General features: G+C 48.2%; 1 protein-coding gene across 3 annotated transcripts in view; it reads left to right on the plus strand.

Annotated features, from left to right (window-relative positions):
* Window positions 1–25796, plus strand: part of bcor (BCL6 corepressor) — a 32291-nt gene extending 6495 nt beyond the window's left edge. For 2 of the 3 annotated variants that reach the window (XM_026144033.2, XM_026144031.2), the window contains exons 2-14: window positions 3083–3164; window positions 3355–6501; window positions 8016–8072; window positions 8639–8798; window positions 9874–10212; window positions 11296–11580; window positions 12862–13187; window positions 14397–14681; window positions 21187–21353; window positions 22092–22237; window positions 24089–24166; window positions 24340–24493; window positions 24579–25796. In XM_026144033.2, coding sequence (XP_025999818.1) covers window positions 3162–3164; window positions 3355–6501; window positions 8016–8072; window positions 8639–8798; window positions 9874–10212; window positions 11296–11580; window positions 12862–13187; window positions 14397–14681; window positions 21187–21353; window positions 22092–22237; window positions 24089–24166; window positions 24340–24493; window positions 24579–24909 — 5478 coding nt within the window. In that variant the 5' untranslated portion in view covers window positions 3083–3161 and the 3' untranslated portion in view covers window positions 24910–25796. The remainder of the gene's footprint in view (window positions 1–3082; window positions 3165–3354; window positions 6502–8015; window positions 8073–8638; window positions 8799–9873; window positions 10213–11295; window positions 11581–12861; window positions 13188–14396; window positions 14682–21186; window positions 21354–22091; window positions 22238–24088; window positions 24167–24339; window positions 24494–24578) is intronic. The other variant, XM_026144032.2, reaches the window with a different exon arrangement.
* Window positions 25797–26443: the final 647 nt, after the last annotated feature.

Here is a 26443-nt window from a genome sequence, read left to right on the forward strand (position 1 = left end):
GCCTGCCGCGGGTCACTGAGAGTTCAAGTCGCTGTCATCGGAGACGGGAAACAAAGGAGGGAGAAGCGGGACTGTCTTCTGGCTCTCCTCTCCTCCCTCTCTCCTATTTTTTTTTTTTCATCAGTCTGTCTCTTCGGCTTTGTTTACAGCTGCTCCGTTGAAACGCAGCGCTGAAACCAGGTTCCGCTAAAAAACACCCGGTGGTTTTCAGTTTAATGGTGCGCGTCGGGGCTGCGCTCCAGCGGTCTGGTTTATAAACGCAGCAGCACCGACCGCTGCCCTCCCCCCTTCCCCCCTCCGCCTGCTGCAGGCCAGCGTGATGGATTGGACGGCCGTCGGGAGTTGTTTGTTGCGCAAACTATTCTTAGCCAGTGGGGTTGGGCGTCAACACGCTGCCTTTTCCCTTCTCTCCCACCTCCTGCTTTTCTTTTCATTCTTTTCTTTCCATCTATCCACTTACAGTGAGAAAGTATGTCAGGACTTACTCCCGGAAAATCCTCAAACACCTATTTTACAGGGTTCTAATGACACCTTATCTGCTCGCGTCTTGATAGCCTGTGGGCCCTGATTTAATCTTTTCCTGCCTGCACACGCGATGTGGATGTGAGCTGAGCAGCAGGTTTTAAAGCGTCTAAAACAAACACCAGCCCATTTATCATATTAACATAAACATATGACTATATATCCCACTAATGTAGGAGGCAGAAAGAAAGCTTTAGCGTTTTCGTGCAATTCTGAAGTTATGCGGGAGATAGTCCGCAGACACGCATTCTCCCCCTCAGCGTTTATCAGGTGCCTCATCCTGACTTTTGCCCCGATACAACCTCTTATCTCGGCCCTGTTGCTGCTCATTTCATCTAAAAATAGTCTAGGTAGAGATAGTACTGTCATAAAACGCTCGATCTCCAAGTTGCTGTTTTTTCCTTCCAGAGAAGCTCAGCAGATTTATGTGTTTATGATAGTTTTCTTTCATTTGGACAGAAACGCCGGTAAAGGTTTGAATGAGGGTGTTTTGTGTCCGCTGCTGTTGTAGCTGTTGAGCTCTGGTTGAGCGCAGACTTTTCAGTGCAAGCGCAACACGATCCGCTTTTTGACAGCGGCACGCAGAGAAACGCGCTGAGGAAGGAGCGGTGTGATTTCTGAACAGCGTCCCCGTGCACTGACGAAACTCCTGCAGCTGAACACGTGGTCGTGCACACGTGCGTATACACCGTCTCGCTTGTGCCCACGAACTCTCACACAAGCTACCCGTTTCGCTTCCGACGCGGATGATGTTGACGGTGGACTGGCGGCGGAGCTGTGGCTTAGGGTGGTGGTGGGGGAGGATGGGACAGGGAGAAGCCGTGTCGAGGGGCCCACAGCAGGCTGATTAATGTGCCCCGGGTCACGGCAATAAAAGTGGCGTGCCAGCGAGGCGCAGAGGCGTTTTACTGCAATGATCGAGGGGCCGTGTTTCTCTGCAAAGCTTCATTTCCCCCCTCTTTAAAGCCTCTTCTCTCTCTCACCGTCTCTCACCGCACTCCTGTATGTGCTTGCTTACCACGGCTGCCCTTCAGAAAAAAAATATTTTTAGTTTTTTTTACCGTAATTAGGGATCGAGTCAGAATTCAAAGTAAAATATTTCCCAAATCGTGAAAAGGGGATCAAATTTAAACAGTTTTTTCATCCTTTCATCTGTTTGATGGTTTTATTTCATTTTTAATCTTTTAGGGAAAAGCTGTTAAGATACCACATGACCCGTTAAGGGTCCGAAATACTTTGACATTTGCGCAATTAAAATCTTTGAAACCGTGTGTGTGTGTGTGTGTGTGTGTGTGTGTGTGTGTGTGTGTGTGTGTGTGTGTGTGTGTGTGTGTGAGACATTGTTTTTCAGGGCATTGTGATGTCACTCAGGCAGTAACGAACATGCAGGGTTGACGTCGGTTGCCACTGCTCTTTAAAAAAAAAATCCTAGCTCTTCAGAAAGTTTCTGTACATTTGCTTTCGCAGCAGTTTAATTAAATTAGGCGTGTTTGGTTCTTTTCCCCCTTTTGAAATCGAACTCATCAGCACCCAGCTGAGAAAAGCACAGGTTTAGCAACCAGTTGTTGAATCTGTTGTCTTCAGAATTTGTTGCAGTAATGAATAATTGATAACCATCCTCTTGTAACTTCTCACATTTTCCCTGTCATTACAAAAATACAACAACAACCCTGTTGTACTCTGGTGCTTTAAGAAAATTCTAATCTATACTAAACAGAAGACATTAAAGGACGTTTCACACAAACGGGGGTCTTATGAAGATTTCTTTTTCTTCTTCTTTTTGTCACTACCTCTGGGGTTTAAAAAAAGTTTCCTATTGTCAACTTAATTTTTAAAATTTATGATTTATTTTTCAAATCTATGGTTTATTAAAAATTTTGCACAGTCGTCTCTTTTCTCTTGCTGCCTGATATTCTTTTTGTGTGCTTGTGTGTGTGTGTGTGCGTGTTCTGGTGTGAGTGTTTGTTGATCTGAAGCTCTGTGTTGGCGGGTGGTAAATGGTCTCCCACCGAATTGGTCTGTGATGCATAATCTTCCCTCGCTCTGCTGGCTGAGGCAGCCGAGGGGGCAGGTCAAAGAGGGCATAGAAAAACCAGTGTGTGAGGAACGTGACTGAATAGATGCAGCTTCACAGTGCACGTCTAGCCCAAGGGTGGGCAGGTTGGGGGTAACGGGAGGGGGATATGGGGATGGGGGAGATGTTGACAGATTAGAAGGGGCGGGAGTGGGGAGCCCACACTGTGCTTTCATCTCTAGCAAGCGCTTCAGTGGACAGTGCCATTTTGTTGCTCTTGCCTCGTTTCACTTGCACATCCCTGGACTGCGTTTAATCCCCGTTTAGCAGAGACACATTTGTTTAAGTCTTGGCAAGAATTAAAATGTGTTTCCTCTTTTGAAATTTTATGAATTCGCTTTTTTGTAATTGCTTGTTTGGTTTTTTTGCTTTTGCAGCAGCATTGCAACACAGCTGCGGTGCATGCTTGCATGTGTGTGTGCCTGTTTGTGAGTGTGTGTGACGGAGCCAAGACACTGACAGCTAACTGTTTGCTCATCTCCACAGGGCAACATCTGTTCGTGATGTCGATGCTGAGGCACAAACCAACCTGGAACTAAGACAAGGGAACCATATCGCACGAAACATGGCAAGTCCCCGTGCTCATCCCCATGTACAGATTGTACTCATTTGTCGCATAAGTCACTTTAGCAAAAACAAGCCAAGATTTTCTTTTTCAATCTTTAGTAGTATTTTTTCTTTTGTTTTTGTGCTGATGTCAGGATATATATATATATTTTTTTGTGTGCTAATAGATACTTTTTCCTTTGTTGCTGCAGGTGGATGCAAGGTTGACGCCCCTGGCAGCAATGGGGCTGGACCGAAGCACTCTTTTACACGATGGGCTTCATCTCCATGGTGGGGTTGTGTATCCAGGGATCAGAGCACTTCAGGCAGAGAAGGGCAGAGAGGCGCCTGCACTTCCACTTACTTATAACAGGGATGGACTCCCAGAACTCATCTACAAGCCTGATGGCCCTCTGGACAGTCGTAAGACGGCGAATGGATACCTAGGCCTCTATAAGGGCGCTCATCCAAGTCTCCACAAGCCCGTGTTGGTTCCTGGAGCCGAAGGTCTCGGCTTGGAACGCAGAGTAGGGCCTGGAGAGAAAGCATCTGAACTGGGCTTGGCAAGTGCTGGTGGCAGCTACCTCCGCATGCCATGGCTCAGCCCTTACCCCGAAGCGAGCATGTATCCCTTCATGGACACATCCAAGTATGCAGCTCTAAGCATGTACAAAGCCTCTTTGCTCAGCCAACCCAACCCCTATCTTCCCCAGCACCTGGCCTATCCTTCTCTGTGTGCAGCCCAGGGAGGCAGTGTTACCCCTGCTGCAGCGGTCTCTGCTGCTGACAGGCTCTATTATATGCCTCCCTATCCTGCTTCACCCATCTCTTCACCCCTGGTGGCACCACCTATGAGGATTCCTGCAGTCACCGTGGCCCCAACATCACTGGTACACTGCCAAGACAAGGGGCTTGGTGTTGCACCTCCATTTGCACAGCAGCTTCACCAACCCTCACCTCTTTCTCAGCACCATCAAGCTTCTATAGACAGGGACCGCTCACCTAACAGGAGTATCAGACCGAGCAGACCTCCGTCCAGGAAGGGCTCTAGCAACAATATTAATACAAGTAGTATTATTACTAGTGGTATCAGTAGTCTGCCTACTGATTCCTCTCCTCGTGTTTCTTCTCGCCTGCCACAACCTCCCCTTCCTCCTGCTCTCATCGACAATTCACTGGATTTGCAAAGGCCGGTTGCCAGGATAGGACAACCGGTGTCGTCCACTTCCTCAATATCTGCCTCATCCACATCCGCACAGTCCATTCCTCTTACGTTCTCTGTTAGCAGCATGGCATCAGAGCAGCCCTCTCCTGCCCGACCCAGCCCCCACAAATCAAGGCCAAGAGATGGGGCCCCTGAACCCAGAAATGCAGGAGTTGAGAAAAGACCCAGCAGGTCTCCCTCCAAAGCCAGCTCTGAGAGACCAGCTCACCAACCACAGGCAACCAAAGACCCAGCAGAGAAGCCTTTGGATTTGTCTGGAAGAATGCTAGACTTTGGATTGCCCTCCAATGGATTCCCAGTTAAGATGGACACTTCAGGTCCACGTTATGGACTTCCCCCTAACAGAGAGCTCTTAAAAGAAAACCTTTCCCCTTCTCCCCATCCACATTGTGTGGTCAGCAGCACTTCTTCAAAGGTCTCAGACAGACCAGAGATGATCAGCACTTTACACTCCACCTGGGTCGTACCTAGTCCATCACCTTCTCACGCACAGCACACACCGGGCCTGCCCACCTCTCCGAGACCTAATACAGACCTGGGTCTTTCACAAACTAAAGGCTCTTCACCCTCTGTTATCAAAAATAAAGGTCTGGAGAGAGTACTCCCTCAGCAACGTAGCTCATCCTGTCCAAGGATAGAAGAGCCCAACCACTCCTCGACTCAACCATCTGGCACTTCTGTGGTCAACTCCAGGGCTCTTTCTCCCAAACATAATGGTGAGTGGGTCAAACACAGCCCCAGCCAGTCAGAACCTCCACCAGCTGCGGGTCACCACAGAGAGGGAACAGAGAAGCCCTCCCAGACCAGTAAGAGAGCTGAAACAACCCCAGATGTGCCATCTTACAAGAGGCACTGTGTAGAGAACGGTCATCCTCCTGGCCATCTTTACCTTCCACAGAATGAGGCTTATCTAAACCACAGCTTGGCTTATGCCAACAGATACCTACCTTACCCCATCACAGACAACATGACAATACATTCTGTGCCAATTGGAGGAAAAGGCCCAGTTTACCCTCACCCAGTACTGCTGGGCAGCAACAGCCTTTATCCAACCCACCTGGCAGCAAAACACCCTTTACCATACCACAATCTCCCTGGTCCAGGAGGAGAATATCTCACTTATAACTCACAGGAGATGGCCCATCCTTTGATGCAGACACACTCTGACAACAAGCTGGCAGAAAGGGCAGATGCAACACTGAAGTCCCGGGGACAGGAGAAATCTCGGGGAACTGTTGAAGAAGGTGGAAGCCACAGAGATAACAACAGTGGGAAAGAGATAGGCGAAGGAAACCAAATGAAGCCTGACAGGGAAGCTGGAGCACAAGGACAGTGTGGCAGTCAAAGCAAACACCCCTCTTCCTCTTTAACATCCAGAGAAAAGATTGTCTGCATTGACCTTGTACACTCAGACACAGATATGGAGACTACACCATCAGGCCACAAACAACATTCTGCCGAGACCAGCACCAAGGCTTCCCAAAATGAATGTTATCATAGTAACCAAAATCTCACAAAGACTGAGTATGAACCAAAACACCACCTTTCCCTTCCTTATCCAATCCACTCCAGACAGAGTCCTAACCTTAAGCCCAACCACAGTGACAGACAACCAGAAGCTCCCTTTGGGAGAGCAGAGGTTCCCCAGGACACTGGCTGTGCTGGGGCAACATCTAGCATATCCCCAGCTTCTCCGTGCCTGGTTGCCCAAGCAGAGGAGAGCTGTGAGGAGCAGAGCCCCAGCCCAGACCTTGAAGACCAAGATCAGAGCACCTTGCGCTGTGCTCGAACATCAGGGGAGCGCAGCTCTGGTAGGGACAAAGGGGACAGGGGGGACAGCAGAATTTCTCGCCTTACACAACACTGCACAGATATGGTGAAGAAATCAGACCTGGAAAAAGTCCCCAAGAGAGAGACTGAAAAAGAAGACAGTATTGTTGACCTGGGGGAGTCTCAGGGAGAAGGGGATGAGGAAGAAGACGGTAGCCAGACTTCATCTAAAAACTCTCGTAGATCCAGCCTGGCCAAAAGGATTGCTAACTCCTCAGGCTACGTTGGCGACCGCTTTAAATGTGTCACCACTGAGCTATATGCTGACTCGAGCAAGCTGAGCCGTGAACAGAGAGCTCTGCAGGTAAGGCTGCAAACAACTGTGCACGTTTGTGTATACATGCAATACGTAATGAACTGGGTTTAAGATAATTGATGGGATGGGGAGAGGTTGTTATGAGCAACTTTTCTTATGTGCAGACATTTCAGACATACTTTGATTTCTAACATCCACACAGGAATAAAACCTCAAAGGCCACTCTCAGTTTTCCCCTGCTGCAATATTCAGATCAGCCTATAGAGCACACCTTGCATGGAATTGGCATACTTTGCATACAATATAATTGCTGTCACGCTACTGTCCTGGCCGTAGATTTGATTGTCCCTTTATAGTTTATCATTGTCTTAGGGATCTGGCCAGTCGAGACCCTCCTTAATGGGGTGGCAGTTCAAAGGTTAACCAGAGCTGCTATCTTTGTATGTTGATTAGTGAGCAGCCATTGTAAAGGTTATTTCTGTGCGTGTGTGCGTGTTTGTGTCTCCGTATGTGCTTGTCCTTGTGTGACTGCCTTGGGGCTAAAGCATGTTAGTGCTGAGTGTGCTAAAGAGACATGTACAGTAGTTTGGGAGAATGACTGTGGCACCCTCACAGTTCACACTGCCTTTGGCTACGCTTAACCCCAAGGTTAGGGCCAGTGGAGGGCTTGCAGTGTGCTTAACAACCAACAGCTGCCCTCTTCAGGGTTTCTCTAAGGCTTTCTGCATGCCCCCATCTGCCATTCACTATCCTCACCCAACCCACCTCCCTCCAATGGCCTGTCCTGCCTGGTTGCTGTCTAAGGTCATAATTCTCCTCATCCCCGCTCCCGCCATTGGCTAAAATACCAGCCCTCCTAACAAAGATCACATGACCTCTATAAACATACTATTACAGTAGTATCACCTACATTTAGCTATTATCCACTGTCATTCATACATGCACACTGAGCTATTCATTTCAAACTGTTTATGTCTTTTGGGGTTGCCTTTTGCTCAATGCTGAGCACAGAAACACAAAGACACACTATGCTATATTATCCACTGGCTCAGGGGCAGAAATGTTAATAGGTTGCACATGTCTGTCTATGTTGTGAATGCACCTTAGAAAACTGTGGTTTTTGTCTTTTGTCATGCTTGTCAATCCACAGCTGCAACTCAAAGCTATCAAACACTGGATTTCTGGATGCGTAAAAAAAAATCAGATGTGGTCTGCTTGGATCACCCCCCTGCCGCCAAAAAAAGAAAGCAAGCAAGACAGCTGAAACTGAATTGGTGTCATCAATTATACCTCAAATGCCCGTGTTATTTCCATTCAAATTTTCCAATTTGTCACTGGTGCAGTTCAGAGATTATTTGATGGTTTTGATGCAGTGTTAATTGACCTGTTGATTCACTTTAATTTGATTGTTATTTTTGTTGGGATTGTGGCTACCTGTTCTGTGTAAAAGAAACATGTGGAGAAACGTAACGTAAATTCATTTATTTAAAAAAAAAGAAAAAGAAAAAGATGAAATGCTGGACAGATATATTGAGCCCCCCCCCCCCGTTCTAATTGCTTAGATGGAAGTCATATCACGAGAGGGGAGTAATATAAGTCAACCTGCAGCTAACTGGGAGGTCAGTTCTTTACATTTCTTATCACATCTGCCTCTGACGGGCTCTGTCTCCTTTGTACTGTGTATCGCTGCACACTTCTTTTTTTATTTTTCCCCTCCCCACTCCCTACTTTCCTTCTTCCCTCCTTTTCATCTCCTCTCTCCGCCTCAGGGCTTAGATGTATATGTTTCCAAGCCATGTTTATGTTTCAGGAAGGGAGAAGCCAGGATTTAAGCCCCAGAGCGCATGGACTGACAGTGGCTGCAGTAGTCTAACCTGTGTCTTGACGCCGTGCTTGTGATTTATCTGTCCTCCTTTGTGTCCTGCGTGTATTTGTGTGCGTATGTGTGTTGTGAGTGTGTGTGTGTGTGGGGGGGGGGGGGGGAGTGGGGGGAGGTTAATTCTTTTGGCATATTCTTCTTTTGTTTTTTAAGACGATGTGATTTCTCATGCTTTTTTTTTTTTTTTGCTTGTGTAGCTGTTGAGGCCAGATTTAGGCTTAGAGAGGTGCGTGTGTGTGCGCGGCATGGGCAGATGATGAGTGGTTTTCATGGGTTTTCTCTGCATTTTTGTGTGTGTATGCACAGCGGGCAATGATGCGGTTCTCGGAGCTGGAGCTGAAGGAGAAGGAGGGCAGCGGTGTGTGTATGACTGCCTCGGCAGCAGGACGGGAGCTGGCAGACGGCCAGTGCGGAGAGAGAGTGCTGGAGTACTGCCAACACACCACCAGGCAGGGAGAGAGGGAGGGTGAGTAACCCAGCACCACACACACACACACATATACACAAGGCATGCACACACATACATGCAGACACTCTGCAAATGAACACTCACAAAAAAAAGGGACACGCACGCAAACAATAGGAGCGTACACACTCGCTCTCATGCACTTGCAGCAAATGCTGAGGCAAGACCGGGTCACTCTAAAAAAAGACACTCTTCCACTCACACACAGAGACACAGACACACACACACAAGCGTGTCCGTGTGTGCACGCACTTTTACACAAGCTAGGCAGCGCAAGCCAATGAGCGGGCAAGAGAGACAGCGAGGGGGAGTTTTATTTTCAAGAAGCCTTTTGTGCTTATCTGCGCAGAGAGACGATGGCGAGGGGAGGGCAATGGGGGAGAAGGAGGGGCAGGGAGTGCGTGAGTGAAAGCTGTGGTGGTGGTGGTGGTGGTGGGGGGGAGTTGGTGGGTGAAAGCGGATGGGAGAGCGCAACGGAAAGAGCGGGGTGGGGTGGGGAGCGGGGTAGTTACATTGGCTGGCAGCCCAGCTGTGTGTTGGAGCGAGGCCGCAGCTGACGTGTGAGCCTAATTATGGCATGGAGAGAGACAGAGAGGGAGTCGACGACGAGAGAGGGGAAGGAAAAGGGGGGGGGGGGGGGTAGAGTCACGCTCTGTGTGAGAAGGGCGTGGTGCGGTCATGGAGGGGGGGGCAGGGAGATGACGAAAAGAGGGAGAGGGAAGAGGGATGGGAGTCACCATGCACAACATGTGCGCAGGATGTTTTCGTGCCTCTCTCTGCTGGAAGTGTGCACGGCTGCACTGAACCATCAGGCCGCTGGCTCGGCTCGCATCAGATTAAAAAGTCTTTACCTCATCAAAGTTTTACTGCCTGTCTTTAAAGCAGAATAAAAGCGGGCTGGTGTTTAACTGGCATTCTCGCTCCGTCAACCCCCACCAACCACACCTTGTGTCACCCTGTTTCCCTGCTTGTTTTCTGTCTGAAATCTCTTCCCGTGTGTCTGCACCCTTCCCATCATCTTATGTTTATATTTCCTCTGTTCGCTTCATGTCCCCGTCTTCTCTGCTTTGCTCAGGTGTCCGGCCGGCATACACAAACAACAGAGTTCCAGTCCTTCAGAGGTGTGGAGGGCAGAGGGAGCCTTTATCCCATCCTCATGAAGCCCAAGATGGGGCCAGAGGTCCGGGCCAAGGAGGGCTAAAGGATGGTGTCAGGAAGGGGATGAAAGAGTGCGAGGAAGGTCACTGTATGCCACCCACACTGACGCCATCAAAGGGCTTTCCCGACGAGAGGACTAGCCCTGGCTTTGGGGTCACCAGGAAACGCCCCCTTGGCCTCAAAGCGGAGGACGAGGACACAGAGATGGAGGGAGAAAGGGTGATCCACTTGGAGAAAAGAGCCAAGCTTTGTACGGGTGAGAATTTCACAAACAAGCGTGTATCTCGCATGCCTCAAATAGCATCCCCCTTCTGCTCTTCATCCGCTCTCCATGCATCCTTAGAATTCCGCCCAGTTAGTTTTCCTTCACCGTGTGATGCCGAGCACCGTTTCATCCCTTGTTCTTTTTAAAAAAAATCCCACTTTTATAATCACTACTTCCATCCCAATCAATTCCACCTCACATCCGTTCCATCACAACACGCTCTTCCTCCCCTTTCCTGCTCTCTGTCCTGTGTTTCGCTCTGTGTGGCAGCCAGCTCTGAGAAGTGTTTAATCCTGCCTTTGAGTGGAGTGCGAGAGAAGCGACGAAGAGGGACAGCTATTCCCTCTGTCTCTCTCTCTCTCTCTCTTCTTTCAGCACTGCCGTTCCTTCGCTGTGCTTACCCACCCTCTTCAAAGCTGCTCTTTTCTTCTCTTTTCATCTCCTTTCTTTTTTCCCTCATCTGTTTGGGTTTCCTTTTTATTTCTTTTCTCGCTGGCATGCGGTATCGTGCTTGTTCTCCTCGGCACTGGCAGACGAGTCAAATACCCGTCCCCTGTGAATTTCATGGGGGAGAACCCTCCCTCTGCTTTTCCAGCCTTTATTGCTTTGTTTCTCCACCCGACTCTTGACTTCTCTCCCCTTTCACTCCGCAATCTGTCTGCTCTACATCCTGCTCCCTGCCTCTCTTGCCTGGGTGTGTGTCATATGTAAGGCTTAGATGGGGTTTTACCAGCCATAAGAATGTCCTGATTAATGGCCTTTGTTCTCTGTGCTCTGTAGCTTGCATGTCAATATCTACAGTAGTTCTGCACGTTGCAGACGGTGACAATGACGGCTTTAGAAAGCAGAAAACCTTTTAATCCAAATGTCAACTCAGAGACACTTAGAAGAAATCTTTTAAGTAGCTCATAATGCACTTTTCAGACTACCTAGCGTTTTTTTTTTTTAAATCACCTTTTTATAATAACCGAGGCTCGAGAGCTTGCTCTTCACATCTTTGCATCGAGGTTTAAACGCAAAAACCATCAAACTGTTGCGTTTCAAGCAACATTCTGTGTTTGTGTTCATCTGCAGATGAGCGTGAGAAAGCCAGTGCGGACGACGACGACGACGAGGAGGTGCGGAAGCTTAAGGTCTGCATAGAGCTCAAGGGACTGCGACTCAGCAAGCCCGCCGCGGGCGCTGCTTCACCTGATGGGTCCCAAATCAAGCAAGAGAGGGCATGGCCTCAGCCCCGATTGGTTAGCCCTACCCAGGGCCTGCGCGAGCGCAAGATCAGGCCCGGCGAGCACGAGGACAGAGCCGCGGCGCAGAGAAGCGAGATCAACAGGAAATGGGGCTGCGAGAAGCTGCCTAATGGTAAGAGTGAACCACCAGCCGTACAAACCGCCGAGTTCAGCTAGGGTAACGGAAATCTATCTTTGGCTCACGTTTCACTTTCTTGTTGAGCAGTCTGTCTTTAGGGGATTTCCCAAAAGCTGTCAGGGAGCACGAGGGGGGGGGGAGATTCTTCCTCTTGCCAGGGTAAAGGCTTGAGGAATCAAAAAAAAGGGGGGACGCAGAGAACCACAAGATAAAATGCCTCTCACCACCCTCCCGGTGCGCAAAGATTTAGGCTTTTTCTTTCATGTTCAGCTGATCTACAGCGGGGTCTCTGTGAGGATGATTAAAAAGCAAATGAGGGGAAGTGGCTGGTGGAGGTATGTGTAGGCAGGTGGAGTGTGACTAATGTGTGATCAATGATTTTCTTTTTCTTTCCCCTTTGTTGGGTGTGTGAGGTAGAGGGGTCTTACTAAAGCCAGGGCTTTCCCTTATGAGAAATGCAAAATGGCGTCTCCGAGGCAGAAGAGAGAATAAAAGAGCAGTGGAGAGATTAAAGGAAGTGAATAAAGCAGAAGAGGGTTTGAGTATTTTTCTGTAGAAACCACAGACCATTACTGGGCACTGATTCTTTTTTTTCTTTTTTTAAATAATATACATTTATTTAATTACCTCTCACCTCTCATGACTGTGACAACGGTTGTGTTGATGACTGTGGTTATTCCACTGTGTCTGTGTGTTGTTTTTTTCTTTTTTTTCCCCCTTCAGAAAACCACTAGTCACATGAAATGCATGAATCTGCCTGTTAAGGATATTGCATTGTAAAAAGCTGTTGTCTCTGCAACAAATTGCTGTTATTAAATTGTTATTCTAAAAGTTGTACTGCAGCAGAAATCAGACCTAGACCAGATCGCCAAGTAGATTAAAGCGGGTTTGCAACGATCCTTAGGAGCAAATGTATTTCCAATAAGCTTTTCGACATTGAGGTTTCAAGGGCAGCTTTTTTATTTTTGTGTAAATATGTACTATAAGAGGCTGAAACCAGACAGTGCCACATTTGTTTAAGGAGATTACTCCTAGCCGTGTCCTTGCTGCAGTGAAGAAGTGCACAGGAATCACTATAGCGGTGTTTATGCGAGCTTGCGTGCGAGAGTGTGTGTTTTTTATTTATAATTTTTTTTTCCCTGGGCGAGCAGGCATGCTGCGCTCCCAGACAGCTCTGTGTGCTCATTAATAAACCAACAGAGGGTGAGAGATGGCCTTGCAATACTTTCCTATCCTCGCACTCGCTCACTCTGCCTTCCTCTTTTCCTTCTCCAGGAGTAGCTGCTGCCGTCGCTCCCCTCCCCCCCAGCCAGCTGAAGGACAGAGCGCACCCGCCGAACCCCTTCTCAGGTGACCGTGGCCTCAAGGAGTCCAGGAGGGGCCCCCCCTCTCCGGCCCCAGAACAGTCCGTGGGAGGCACCCCTCCCCTCAAGGTCCGTCGCCATAGTGACACGGACAAACCCAAGGGCAAGCGGCCGTGCAAGACCAAACACACCAGCCAGAGGGAGCGAGAGCGGGAGAGGGAGAAAAGGAAAGAGGCAGCCGCCAGCAGCCCGGGCCAGCGTTGCGGGACTGAGCTGGGAAAAGCTGAGGATGACAAGGTGAGTGCGACCAAGACGCAGGCGTCTGGATGTTTGCAGCGGCAGACTCTGTTTCAGTATGCCTGTTGGCGCCTCTGATTATGCAGCTGGGGACGGGAGGGAGGGACTGAGGAAGGAAGTATGTTTACAATGTTTAGAGGACTGCTGGAGCTTTGACCTCCCCGCGCCCTCAGCGGCTCCCTGCGGAGGGCCCCGCATGCATGTGTTTGTGTCTCTGGCCTTAATTGTCGAACGCGTGTCATCTTTTTGTGTGTGTGTGTGTGTGTAGGTAGGTGAGAGACAGGGGTGCGAGTGTCTGCGTGTTCGCAAGCATTCAAAAACCCTGGAGCAATTATATATCACACTCACTCCTGAACACAAAGCTACACACACGCACACTTTCTCGCACTCGCACAATGAGGAATGTGGCAGCTACGACTGAGCGTTTGAAACGCCGAGTTCAAAAGGAGGAGGGAGGGGGGAGAGCACGGGGGAAAAATTGAGGGGAAAAAAAAAAGAAAAAAGAAGGCGAGTCGTTTTCCGCCCGTGCTGCTCTCCTCCCCTGCTCCTCCTCAGCCTGACAGCTGCTTCGACATGGAATTCCACTGAGAGGGCTCGCAGTGTTCGCACACACTCAGTCAGACACGCACACACTCAAGCAGGCAACTCCCTCTCTCGTGTGTTGTGTTCAGAGGGCTCTGTTGGTTTAGCAGTTAAAGAAAAGTGGCGTGCCAACCTGCACTGTTTTAGGGCGTGAAAGCTTTGTGTGTGAGTGTGTGTGTGTGTTTTCAGCGATGCATAGCGTATCTCCCAGACACAATAGTCATATATAAACACAGATGTTGTTGATAAAAAATCAATCTGAGTGTGTATATATAGAGTAGGTATGCTGTTAAAGAGGTAGTTTGGAAGTCATGTGAGGATAAGTGGGGTGGGGGGGTCTAAACACATGGCTTAAGAACAGATTTGAGCTTCAAATTTCAGTATGAATTTTGGGCCCTGATTTGAATACTTAAACCACCTTTTTAATTGATTCTCCTTTTAACTTATTTAAAAAAGTGGATATCATTTCCTGTGCATGGATGCACATTTTAATTTCCCTCCGTGCGCGTGTGCGTAGTCTCATCCCTGTCCCCTTGGATGCTCGTGCTCGTGTGTGTCTGTCAATGTCCCGTCTGCTTCGTGGCAGGGACTGTAACGCTCTCTCCCCATCTCTCACTCTCTCCTCAGCTGAGTGAGCAGTGCAGCGCTCCGAGGAAGAGAGCCGCTTCTCCTAATCATTATCCCTGCTCTCCAGTCAAGCCCTGCTCCCCCACCGCGCTCTGTCCACCCTCCCTGCAGCTCCAGGCTAATGACAGAGCGGGCGGTGTTCCACCAGAGCCGGCGGGCTTGCACAGAACCCCCCCTGCCGAGCCCTCCGTGGTGCGTCCGATCCCGCCAGAGGCTCGTCGGCTGATTGTGAACAAGAACGCCGGGGAGACGCTCCTTCAGAGAGCAGCGCGACTGGGCTACGAGGTAATAGGCTTCAGTCGAAGTCATCCTCCCTTCTTATCTGCTTTCTCTCTTCGCAATTTACACCCTCAGACTTTGTCTTTTCCAAATCTCTCGCTTTCTCTCTCCCTTCTTAAATTGAGCTCATTTTCTCCACCTACTTTGTTCCTGTCTGTGACTCTGCCAAACGTCGCTTTACTCTTTTTTTTTTTTTTCCCCTTCTCAGAGTTTTTGAGATTCTTCTTTCATCTGTCCTATTCTTCCTCTTCTTCCTTCTTGTATGATTTCCTCCTATTTCGCCCTCACTCGCGATTTCTACTTCACATGCTCCATCTTTTCGGCTCGCCCGCTCTACTCTTTCTCTCTCTCAGGTTTCCGCTCTCTCCCTCCCCCCCTTTCCTCTCAGCGCTCTCTTTCTCTTCCTCTCTTTGTGACTCAGATTGTCGTTGGCACCCCTCCTCTTCCCCACAAGTGCGCACACACACACACACAGCCTCCCCTCTTCTCGCCTCGCTCCGCTCTCACATCTCATTAATTTTCCGTGAGGCGAAGTGTGACACACACCCCGGCGCGCACACACGCACAGAAACGAGCACGCGCAGGCAGCATGAAGGGATCGGTGGGATCATTATGCGCAGACTGATGCTTGCTGCCTCTCCGTAGCATCGGGAGATTTTTTTTTCTTTGCTGCCGATCATTTGCTCCTAAACCAGATCCTCATTCTCCCCACACGCAAGAAAGAATGAGACTTGTGTATATTTTACCGACTCTTTCTCGCTCTCTCGCAACTCCCATTGCTCCGAAAGCTTTTAATTAAAGTTGGATGGCCCGCTCTCTCGTTCTCCCTCATCCCCCGTGTTTCTCTTCGCGAGCCTAAACGTTTCTCCCCCTTGTTGACAGATGTTACAAATTGATTTATTGATCTGAGTAGTTTTAATGCTACTTGAGCTGCGGATTCCTGCTCTCTCAGTGTGTGTGTGTGTGTGTGTGTGTGTGTGTGTGTGTGTGTGTGGGCGCCTGTATGCGTGTCCACTCCTTCGGTATCTCCTTTGATGCCGCCTGTGTGCGTGCGTGATAATTTTTATCACCAGCAGAGGAATCTTCTCAGAAACTGTAAATAGGTGTGGGTTTCTTTTGTTGCTCATTCATGAGTTGCTTTATGGTTGTGTGTGTGTTTGGACACGTTTATGATGATGAGGTACGTGCGCGCGCGCGCGTGTGTGTGTGTGTGTGTCAGTGATTATGTGTGTGAGTCTGAATGGGAGAGAGCGAGAGTGTGAATGAGAGGTAAGCACTGGGAGTATAATCGCGTTCTAATGGCCCTCTAATGTGCCGTGGTGACTGTGGTTAGCAGTGGCGGTGGCTGTTTTTCTCCCTCGCTCGCTCGCTCTCTCTCACTCACACACACACACTCTCACACACACAGATACACGCGCACGAACAGGGTGCAGCGCAGCAGCAGGGTTCAGTCAGCCGTGCTGGAGAGAAGCTGGCTCGTCTCTCTGATTTATGCGTCTCTCTCGAACGTTTTTTTTCCCTCCCTCTCCTTCTTTTTTTTTTTTCATTCCCCCTTCGCATTTTTCCCTTCCTGCGCTCTGCATGTGGAGAGGGAATGAAGGAGGAGGGAGGAGAAAACCTGAGACTACACAAACAAGGCACTGACCGCTGCGCAAACAACCCCCTCTCTCCCACCCTTTCTTTCTTTCTCTCTCTCTCTCTCTCTCTCTCTCTCTCAGGAAGCTCGTCTCTCACTGCCTGTGTGCGATAAGCCTGGGGCAGGCCCCTGGGGCTCCCACACATGCACACACAAGGACGTGCTCAGGAACACACACACCAACTATGCATAAGGCCTAACACACACACACACACACACACTTGCATACAAGCCTGTAGATGCGTACAGCGCTTGTCTCACGCTGGTGTTTAAGCGCCGCGAGCTCTGGGCTTATCACATGCAGGCAGAGAGATATGAGGGCCTGCGAGACGGAGGCACGCACACGAACACAGCTCACATGCCGATTATGAGCATGCGACGGAATACGTGCGCGCACGCACACACGCACGTTCTGACCCAGTAAGCACATGCACAGGCATCCTGACATGTTTCTTCTCCATATGCCACACAGACAAGGCGACTCTCGGCGTTCGCTATCGCACACCCACATAGACCTGAACATGCAAATTCAGTGTCTCCTCATGCACGCACAAGCCACTAAATACACCGCTGCATCTTTTTTGTGTGCGTGTTTGTGTGTAAATCGGCACATGCAGGATGCAGAATCACTTCATGCATGCGATTTTAGCACACATGCACTTCTCCGTGCTGTTCTCGCTGCCCGGGCCGACACTGTGCATATTTCACGTTCATTTAGTTTTGCAATCCGTGCCTCTGCACATGAAAGCCCACTCTCTCTCTCTTCCTTCCTCCCTCACTCCCCTTTTATTCTCTCGCTCTCCGAGCATTTGAAATGGTAATGAGCAGAGATTCTGCGGATGTCTTCATCCCTCTAGTGCTGGGGCTCGGGGCCCCTCAGCTCTCTGCCCATTGAAAGCTCAGATAAAGGTGCAATCTGTCATTTATTCTCCCCATGAATCGCTTCTGATTTTTCTCCTCAAATCCATGTATGATCCAAGCAAAGAGGAAAAAACTGGATTGCATTTTAAGTGCGTAGTTGGACCAGAAAGCGTGATGGAAAAACTTGGAAAATGAAATCACTGTGATCAGTGGTTTTTGTGGTAAAGTACATCCACAGTGACTTAAAGTTCAGCTTTGACCGATGGCAAGCAGTCCCGACAGTGCTGACCTTTGATGGAACTACAGACCAAAAAGTCCAAAATTTAACACGTTATCACACTAACTGTATTGCATTTCATTAAACAGACTAATACTGCACATCTCTTTAACTAAACAATTTTAAGCTGAGGTCGTTAGGGTCGTTAGCTTACTCGTCGCAGGCCAGCTAGCTATGACAACTGCTTTGGCGGGTTCGCACCATCATGTTGTTGGGAAGTAGCAGTATCGCTTGCTAACTAGAGCTAGTTAGCAAAAGATTGCTAACTAGCTTCGGACGTAACATCAACGTTTTTTGCAAACTTACATTTGCACTCTGTCATCTTCTGATCCAACGAAATACCAATAGCTACTAATCTCTGAGTGACAAAGGATTATGCTTTCCGTATCCACAAGCCTGCTTGGGTCCAAGTAATGTAAATTTCATCATCAGACGGTGAGTGTGAAGTTCCGTGGGGGCGTCTGCGTCTACCTGCTTTTGGTGACTGCAAGGAGAATTTACATTACAGTGCAGCAGCTACGCATGCTCACAAAGTGGTGGACTTCAAAGAAGCATAAAGCAGGGGTTATATTTCCGAGTCTGCTTGGGACTTGACGTAAATTTCATCATCAGACGGTTAGCATGAGGGTCTGAGGATTCAGTACAACTCGACTGAAACGAGACGAGTCGCCCCCTGCTGGTTATTAGCAAAACATTTTGGGCCGTCTATGTCTAATATACAGAATATGGTAAACAATAACACAACTGTAAACGGTTATTGCAAGACCATTCGCATACCACAGGGTATGCATGTGCAGCAGGCAACGGCACAACAGGATTGACGAAATTCAAGACAAGGTTTCGTTTTTCCGCCTGGACTACCAACGAGGTGGAAGGTAGAAGCGGCAACAAGAAAACCAAAACAGACTTTGCGGTGTTGCAGAGAAAATGTAAGGACAGTGGCAGGACCATTTTTCATCGTTAGTAAAAGCCACTGGCATTGGCACAAGAAGGACGACCTCAAAAGAAAAGTACGCAAGCTTAGCTGTTATGGTTTGATCAGTGAACGCGGGTGTTGCGTTATCATTGTTTATCCAGATTAAAACAATATCTCATTATTTTCACACAAAGGTTGGGTCAGCAGAGCTTCCATAGGTTTATTTTCGGGGCTCTTAAACCGGCCGAAGATTTTGGACAGCGGATGTGAAAGCAGAAGTTTTAAAATGAAACTGGATTAGTGTGGACGTACCCATTTAAAAGACACCTGTGGAGAAGCTTTAATGTGCAGGTTACTGATGAGAATGGGACATCCTCCTGTTTTTCATTCTTCTTTTTAAATTGGCTTAAATAGCATATGTGTGGCTGAGTGTGAGATGAAGTCTGACTGACATCATGAGTAGTTGCATACTGAGGCTTCCCGTCTCCCTCCAGCGGTGCCATTCTAGGAGGGCCGGGCTTTCACGCACACTTTACACAAGCACTCAATCATCCGCACATTTCACTTTTCTGAGCACGCACAAACTTTGCTGCCTAGACTTCATCATTCAAAGGAAAGCCACTCGTGCATCTGCGCACGTGATTCATCTCGACATGACCACATGTGCTGTATGCGAGGACTCTGCGAGCCGCGAGGGGTTAAATGTCTGAGTGATGCATTGATTGCAGGCGAGCGCAGGGAAGCATTCTAGAGAGGGAGATTAGAGGACGGAGCGAAAGAGCGAGAGGAGGAGGAGGGGAGGGGTGTCTCATTTTACTGCGGAGGAGTGCGTGTGTGTGTCTGTCTGGCGGGAAGCCGGGGCTCTCATGCTAAGCTCCTCGCTCTCTCCCAGCGATATTAAACACGGCTCCGGAGGTTTAGCGCTACGCCTCCTCCACAGCCACACACAAAAAGGCACACAAGCGCACAGACACAGACCGAGGAAAGCTGCATATCAACACTCTCTACCCGTCAGTCTCTCTAACACTTGCTCTCATTCACTCACACACACACACACACACACACACACACACACACACACACACACACACACACACAGCAAGTGGAATCCCCCAGAGGGGAGCTTGAGCACAGTGCTCCTGAATCTCTCTCCAGCAGGCAAACAGAGCGTTGGCAGTGAAAGAAAACCAGTTGGAGCGTCTCTCCACCTTCCCTCATTTCTCTCTCTCCCTCTTTTTATTTTGCACTTCTTCCTTGCCTGCTTTCCTTCTTCCTTCTCTTTCTCCATTATCTCTCCCGCCTCTCTGGCTCGTCCGATCGCTCGCTCTATCACTCCTTTCACCCCTCCCCGTTTTCACACCGCCACCCACCACCCCTTCATCTCTTGTTATTATCAGCTGCAGCCCAGAGGACTGCCCCGGCAGATTTCATCCACAGATTCATTTATCTGTCATCTGTCGGGGTGTTGCCTCTCGTCTGTCCCGTTCCGCGTCCTCTCTAACCCTCTGCTCGTCCCTCTGTCAGTCTGTTTTCTCTCTCCGCTTGCCTTTCCTTCCCTCTTCCTCCCTCCAGCCACCCTGTTCTGAAAGCGCGAGTGAGAGAGAGATAAACACTTGGACTAGATGGCAGCCTAGAATTAGCATAGAAATGGAAGTTTGGAGTCATTTCCCAGGTTCAGATGAGCAGCTCTGCTCCCCTCGGCACAGGACTGTCAGCAGGACAGGGTATGAATGTGTCTGGATATAAGAGTCACGTGTGTGTGTGTGTGTGTGTGTGTGTGTGTGGTTACAGTTGGATCCATAAGTTTAAAAAATCGATATATTTATATATAATTTTGCTTCTATATACCACTACAATTGATATGAAACATAGCAATAAAGATGTAAATGTATGCAGCTTTAATTCAAGGGGTTTTAAGACAAATATTGTGTTAATGTTAACGAGTTCAAGCTATTTTTTTTTCTATATTTCTACGTGACATTTCCATTTTCACAGGCTCAAAAGTGAAAGGACAATTTACTGGTGTCGTGGAGACGGGCCACTCGTGGTCACAAAACTGCTCATTTCATGCGAATTTAAGGACATATTGGATTTCAAAGCTATTTTAACGTCTGGATATATCTATTTGGGTTTACAAATACTAGTAATAGCCAGTGCCACACTAAGTTGCCTATCCAAAAGGGCACAAACTAACAAAAAAAAGCACACTTGTCTGACTCGAACGGGCCCTGTATCGACACACTTTTAGGCTGCTTTCTGTCTCTCTGGCTCGTCTCTGTTTAATGGCAGCAGACGCTGCTCCAGTCCAATAAAAACCAGTCTGACTACTTAGTGCTGGACCTCCAACTGTCACAGCCCTAGACCAGAGAAAACGCTTCCAGCTCTTGAGCGGCGCTATCAAATCTCTTTGTTCCGCTTCCATTATGCTGTGTTCAGAGCCCAGCCATTGTAACTGGCTGCCACAGCAGCGTCCAGGCCCAACCATGCCCCACACACACACACACACACACACACACACACACACGTGCATGAGGAGAATCTGGCAGGCTAAATACAGTTGAGTCACACTTGGTCTCCTCGATGTGTTTGGCGCCAGCTCCAGTATTATGGAGCATTTGTGTGCGAGCGTGTATGTTTGTCCAGCACAGGAAACACACTCAGTTCCTCCTTTCCTTCATTTTTCTCCCTCAGGAACCGTAAAGGGAAGGACTGTTTGCGCATGCATCTGACTTGTGTGGCTGCTCTCGCAGTGTTTGCTTCGCAGATGCTCACACACTAAGCCCTGCTCTCTTTGTTGGCTCTTTTTTTTAATTTTTTTTAGGAGGTTGTGCTGTACTGTCTGGAGAACAGAGTGTGTGAGGTGAATCACAGAGATTACGCCGGTTACTGCGCGCTCCACGAGGCATGCGCCCGCGGCTGGCTCACCATAGTCCAACACCTTCTGGATTACGGGGCTGACATCAACTGCAGCGCTCAGGACGGCACCAGGTAAACGAACTCTTTCATGCACGTGCACACTTGATCACAAACACCAACGGTTACATAAACACCCCTCTTAGGAAAATGCAGAAATGTAGGGATTTTCTTTTTTTGGTTTTACATGAATTCCCGAATAAAGAAAACCAGGGCTTGGCCATCAATAAAGTGACGCGAGCTTTCTCATAACTAAAATTTCTGGGATTTATTTTACATTATTGTACAAGAGCAGTGATTTGGCTGATTAGCTGCACTTTTGGAAAGGGAAGGCTAGTACTTTCATTGCAGTGTTATTAAAATTTACACTGGGGGGTCTGTTCTAAGAAACTGTGCTCAGGTCTTACAGGAGTATTGCCCATGCAGTTTTGCTTTTGAGATTTGCAGCATCTGCAGTAAGAACAACAGTAGTCTTATAAATCTGAATTTCATTTTACTTTATGTCTCGCTACGTCTGAGTTTAGGGAAAATCTAAAAAAGGAAAATATAGATCGTTCTTGTAAGTTTGATCAGAAGTGAATTCCCAAAAATATCCTCCACACCATGTATAAATTTTATCCATAGATTTTGAAGGATATGTGGATCCGAGTTTAAAATATTTTCTGAAGAAGGTAAAGAAGACATTTCCCTCTTATAATTTTAATTTGATATGTATTTGTAAAGATATGATGCAAAATGCAATTTCCCCCCTAATCTCATCCTGGAAAACCACTCCAATAGTTAATCAATGAACTTACTTCCCTGTGTGTGTAGACCGATTCACGATGCCGTGGAGAACGACCACCTGGACGTGGTGAGAGTCCTGCTGTCTTATGGCGCCGACCCCACCTTGGCAACGTATTCTGGCCGTGGCCTTCTCAAGATGACCCACAGCGACAGCATGGAGCGCTTCCTCACTGGTAAATGTGATTTTCTTACATATGAAAGAAAGAAATTGACATTGAGTCCTTGACTTCAGATTCTTCCATTTGAGTCTCATTTTGGCACGTGTGATAGATGGCTTGCAAACAAAGCCTTCTGAGTTAGGCCATCATATGTAGGAATTATCTGCAATATGAAGAAAGACAAAACGGATCTTAACAAAAAAAAGGTTACTTAATACCTAATTTAAGATCCTTATTAAAATCGCAGTGTAGTAAGAGCTAAAGTTGGTAGAATGTTTCTTCTCTCATGCAGACAAAATGAAATGCAAAAGCCACAAAATTTGAATATTAATGTGCCTTTGACCACAGATCATAAAACTCAGCAATGCTAGAAAAGGGAAATAAAAGCCAACGCGAAGCAAGGATTTCTTTTTCAAAAAACACACACGCACACACAAAAAAACAAAAACCAGAAGGCACACCGGAGTGTGGCCATCAAAAGGTGAGGCAAGGGTAAACTGTTAAAGAGATCGGTCACGAGCCCGGTTCCCGAAAGCTCCCATCTTGGCTTGTTTGCTGTTCTTTCAGCGCTCTGACCTCTGTGCAACCTGTTGGTGTGAGGCCCCCTCCGCAAATCCTCCCAACTACAGCTCGACACGTCCGTCGCTGTCATCCCCGTCTCCCCTCCAGCGACCTCCCTACCCCTCCTCTCCCCCTCCCTTCCTCCCTCGACCACCTGTTAGACAGGGAGTCTGAGCCCGCCAGGGTGCGTGCTGCTGCCTCTGAGCTCCTCTATCTGGTTACTTAGCAACGGCAACTGTGTTTGCTCAGCGTACGTGCGGAAATGGGCTTTGCTCTGGCTAGAGACTCTGCTTTTGTACGTGTGCATGTGAGCGCCTGTCTTTTCACAAGGCTGCCACGCTACAGTCTGACGTGTGTGTTGTGAGGGCTTGATGTTTGTACTCGGGTTGAGTCAACACGAATCTGTGCACAGGAGGAGGAGGAGGAAATGAAAGCACACACACACACACACACACAAACAGGCTCACGTTTCCCCTGTAGCCAGCTGCTTGGCATTACCTGAACTAGTTAAAAGCTATTGCCTGAGAGACACTCGGGGGCTCGTAGCGAGCAGGAGAGACGATCGCGGAACGGAGGCGAAAATAAAACAGGTGGCAGGAGGAGGTTTATGCGAGTAGGTAGACGCCTGCGAAAGCTGGTGCTGAATGTTGAAGAGAACGCGGGTGGATGGATCGATGTCGGCAGGGAGATCGAGCACCGGAGAAAATGAGCGAGTGCAAGCGATTGCTGCCCTCCCTCCACCTGGTCCCACTCATCTGGAGGCCGTTAATCCCTCCAAACACACGCCAGACGCCCCACGCCTCAGCACTGGCACAAAGCCCAGCTCTCACTCTGCAAGTGTGTGCGTGCGCGCGCATGTGCTGAATACACACTTTGCTCTCGCTGGGTGTGCTTATCCAGCTCCCTCTGCCTGTTTGTTTCCATCGCTCTGTGTGTGTGTGCGCACTCGGCGACTGTGTGTGGTTCTTGTTTGATTCCTGGCAGCAGTCTGCAGGCCTGCTCTGCACTGAGCCAGCTCTAACCCAGCGGAGACAGCCACTCTCCTCCCCCGTGGTAGAGCCGCTGGCCCCTGACCATCAGCCCTCCCGTCCTCCCCTCCTCCCCCCAAAAACATTTGCTGTTTGTTTCTCTTTTCTCTCTTGACACTCCCCCTCACCCTCCCCCTCCTTCTCTCCTCTTTTTTTTCCTGCGCTCTTTATCCATTTTTCTGCTGTATTCTCCAAGGGCAATTGTATTTGCCTCGTTGCCTGTCCCCAGGGCTTTGGCTCTTGAATAACAGGCTTCGCTCCTCTCCTCTGTCCGTAGATTATTTTGCCGACCTTCAGGGCCGCTCAGATGACGACCCAGGGCTTTATTGGGAATTCTATGGCAGCGCTGTGTGTGGTGAGTACTGATCAGCACTCTGCGTGTGTGTCCTTTAGTGCTTACAAAGTCTTTATTTTTAAACATCATCAGTGTCTGTACGTCGCACTGGCCTCTTTTAGGCAAGGCAGCTTTATGGTAATGTTGACGCTCACTAAAAAACGATCCGTGCTTTTCCTTTTTTCTGTGTCCAGAGTCTACTGAAGAGGGCGGTGTCTATGACATTTTAGCAGACGCCCCAGGTCCAGATGATGAAGATGAGGATGATAAAAGGGAGGTGTTTGAGTTCGAGTTCTCCGACCGACCTCTTTTGCCTTGCTACAACATCCAGGTGTCCCTCTCCCAGGGGTGAGCATTATTCTCAAAAGCAGATTACATTTTCAACTCTGTTTTTTCCTAAATTCCTAAACGTCTGTTAATTATTCTCTTTCAGGCCAAAAAACTGGCTGCTATTCTCCGATGTGCTCCGTCGGCTGCGGATGTCCGCTCGCGGTTTCCGGCAGGCCTTCCCTCACATGGAGGTGGTGACGGTAGCGGAGGCGGAGTTTTACCGGCAAGCATCTCTGTCCCAGCTCTTCTCCTGCCCAGAAGAGCTGGAGGGCTTCCATCCCGACAGCAAGGAGCTGCTGGACCTGGTGGAAGACAGCGCAGAGCTCGCAGCCCTGCTGGGCTCCACGCTGGAGTTTCTGGACGACCGCTGGGATCACCCCGGTGACAAACTCAAGGACAAAATCAAGGCTGTGGAAAAGTTGGGCTCATCCTGACCCTTTGACCCACTGAACCTTGATCATTATCGACTGCAGTTTGCTTTAGAACCGAGCAGGGGTTATGACGATATGCCTTAGCCTGACCTTTAGTTCCTGCGCTTCGGCCCGACTCTGGACCAGCACTGGTGCACTGTACAGATGGACTGACCTACTGGCTGATGGGCTGCTGAAACATTTCCCTCTGTTAACTGAGGATCAATATATTTGTGACTCAATAGACTTAATAATGGTCTTATTTTTATAAATTAATATATGTATAAATAAATATATAGATATATATATATATATATATACATAAATAAATATATAATATCAAGAGATTTTTTTTTTTTGCTCACACGCCCCTCTGAAAGATTTTGTATGGCAACAGAGCGTAAGCGTGTTGTCAGCAACTGGATGCCGTGCATGAGCGCGCGGCACATTGCGCATGTGTGTAGTTGTACAGAATAGTACCGAGGCTGTGCTATTGAATGTGGTATCTGTGTTTATAGGAAGCACATGATGTCCTGTTTTTCTCCCCCCAGCCATCCCCTCCTCAGACTTTAGTGCTCGCTTGAGCCTCAGGGGCTTTTCTGTTGTTGTTGTTTTTTGGGTTTTTTTTCTGGATGTTCAAATGTTGCTTCCTGTTTAGTCTGTAATTTAACATGCAAACTACAAAATTGTATAATAAAGTTTTAAGATAATGTTGATATTCACCCCTTGGCACAGCTTGTACATAACAAGGAGGCTACTGCAGTAAGGTAATTTTTGGTGTGTCCAGTTTTGTTTTGTTTTGGGTTTGTTTGTTCTTTTTGTTCTAACTTTGTAATTAAAATATCTCATAATTTGTATTTATATTTTACAAACGAAGTTGCTTTAAAATAAATATACAAACCGCAAGATGATCTACGCGTCCTGCTCCTCATTAAGTCATTCATGAAGTCATTTGAATTCTGAGAAGTTGAGCGGTGATGGGGGCCCTGTCGATTTCAATCTGTGTGTATAATTACTCCTGTGCCTGATGGAAGTGCGATCCACCACGATCCTCTATTGCCATCTCTTGGAAATTTTAAGTATTGTAGGTTTAGTGCAATTTATTGCTGCAACCCTGAGAGAACAATGTGCCAACTCCCCTTTTGCCGCCTATGTGGTGAACAGCTGCTGGCTTGCAGCGTCCTCTAGTGTATAATTCTGCAAACGCCACCCATTCAATGGGGCTTCAATTCTAAATCCCAACTTTTGTGTGGGTGCCGATGCTTTTTAATGTTAATGGAAATCCAGGAGGTTTTTGACTGCATCAAGGCAGGATTGGAAAACACAATATGTGAGTGTGTGTCATGATTTGATTACTTGATTAGCCAAATTAAAAGTTTTGGGTTTTTTTCAATGGCAATAATCACCTAATGATCTTCTTACTATCAGCAAAATCAGCAATGAAGTTCTCCTTCAAATGAGCAGTATCACTGAGGCTGCGGATCTCTATTCATTTGTGCCACAGAGCTCTACTGTTGTACACAAGTGACTTTAAACTTGGACTCATTGTTGGTGCCAG

This window comes from Astatotilapia calliptera, chromosome 16, assembly GCF_964374335.1.
Source record: "Astatotilapia calliptera chromosome 16, fAstCal68.1, whole genome shotgun sequence".
In the NCBI taxonomy this organism is placed as follows: Eukaryota; Metazoa; Chordata; class Actinopteri; order Cichliformes; family Cichlidae; genus Astatotilapia; species Astatotilapia calliptera.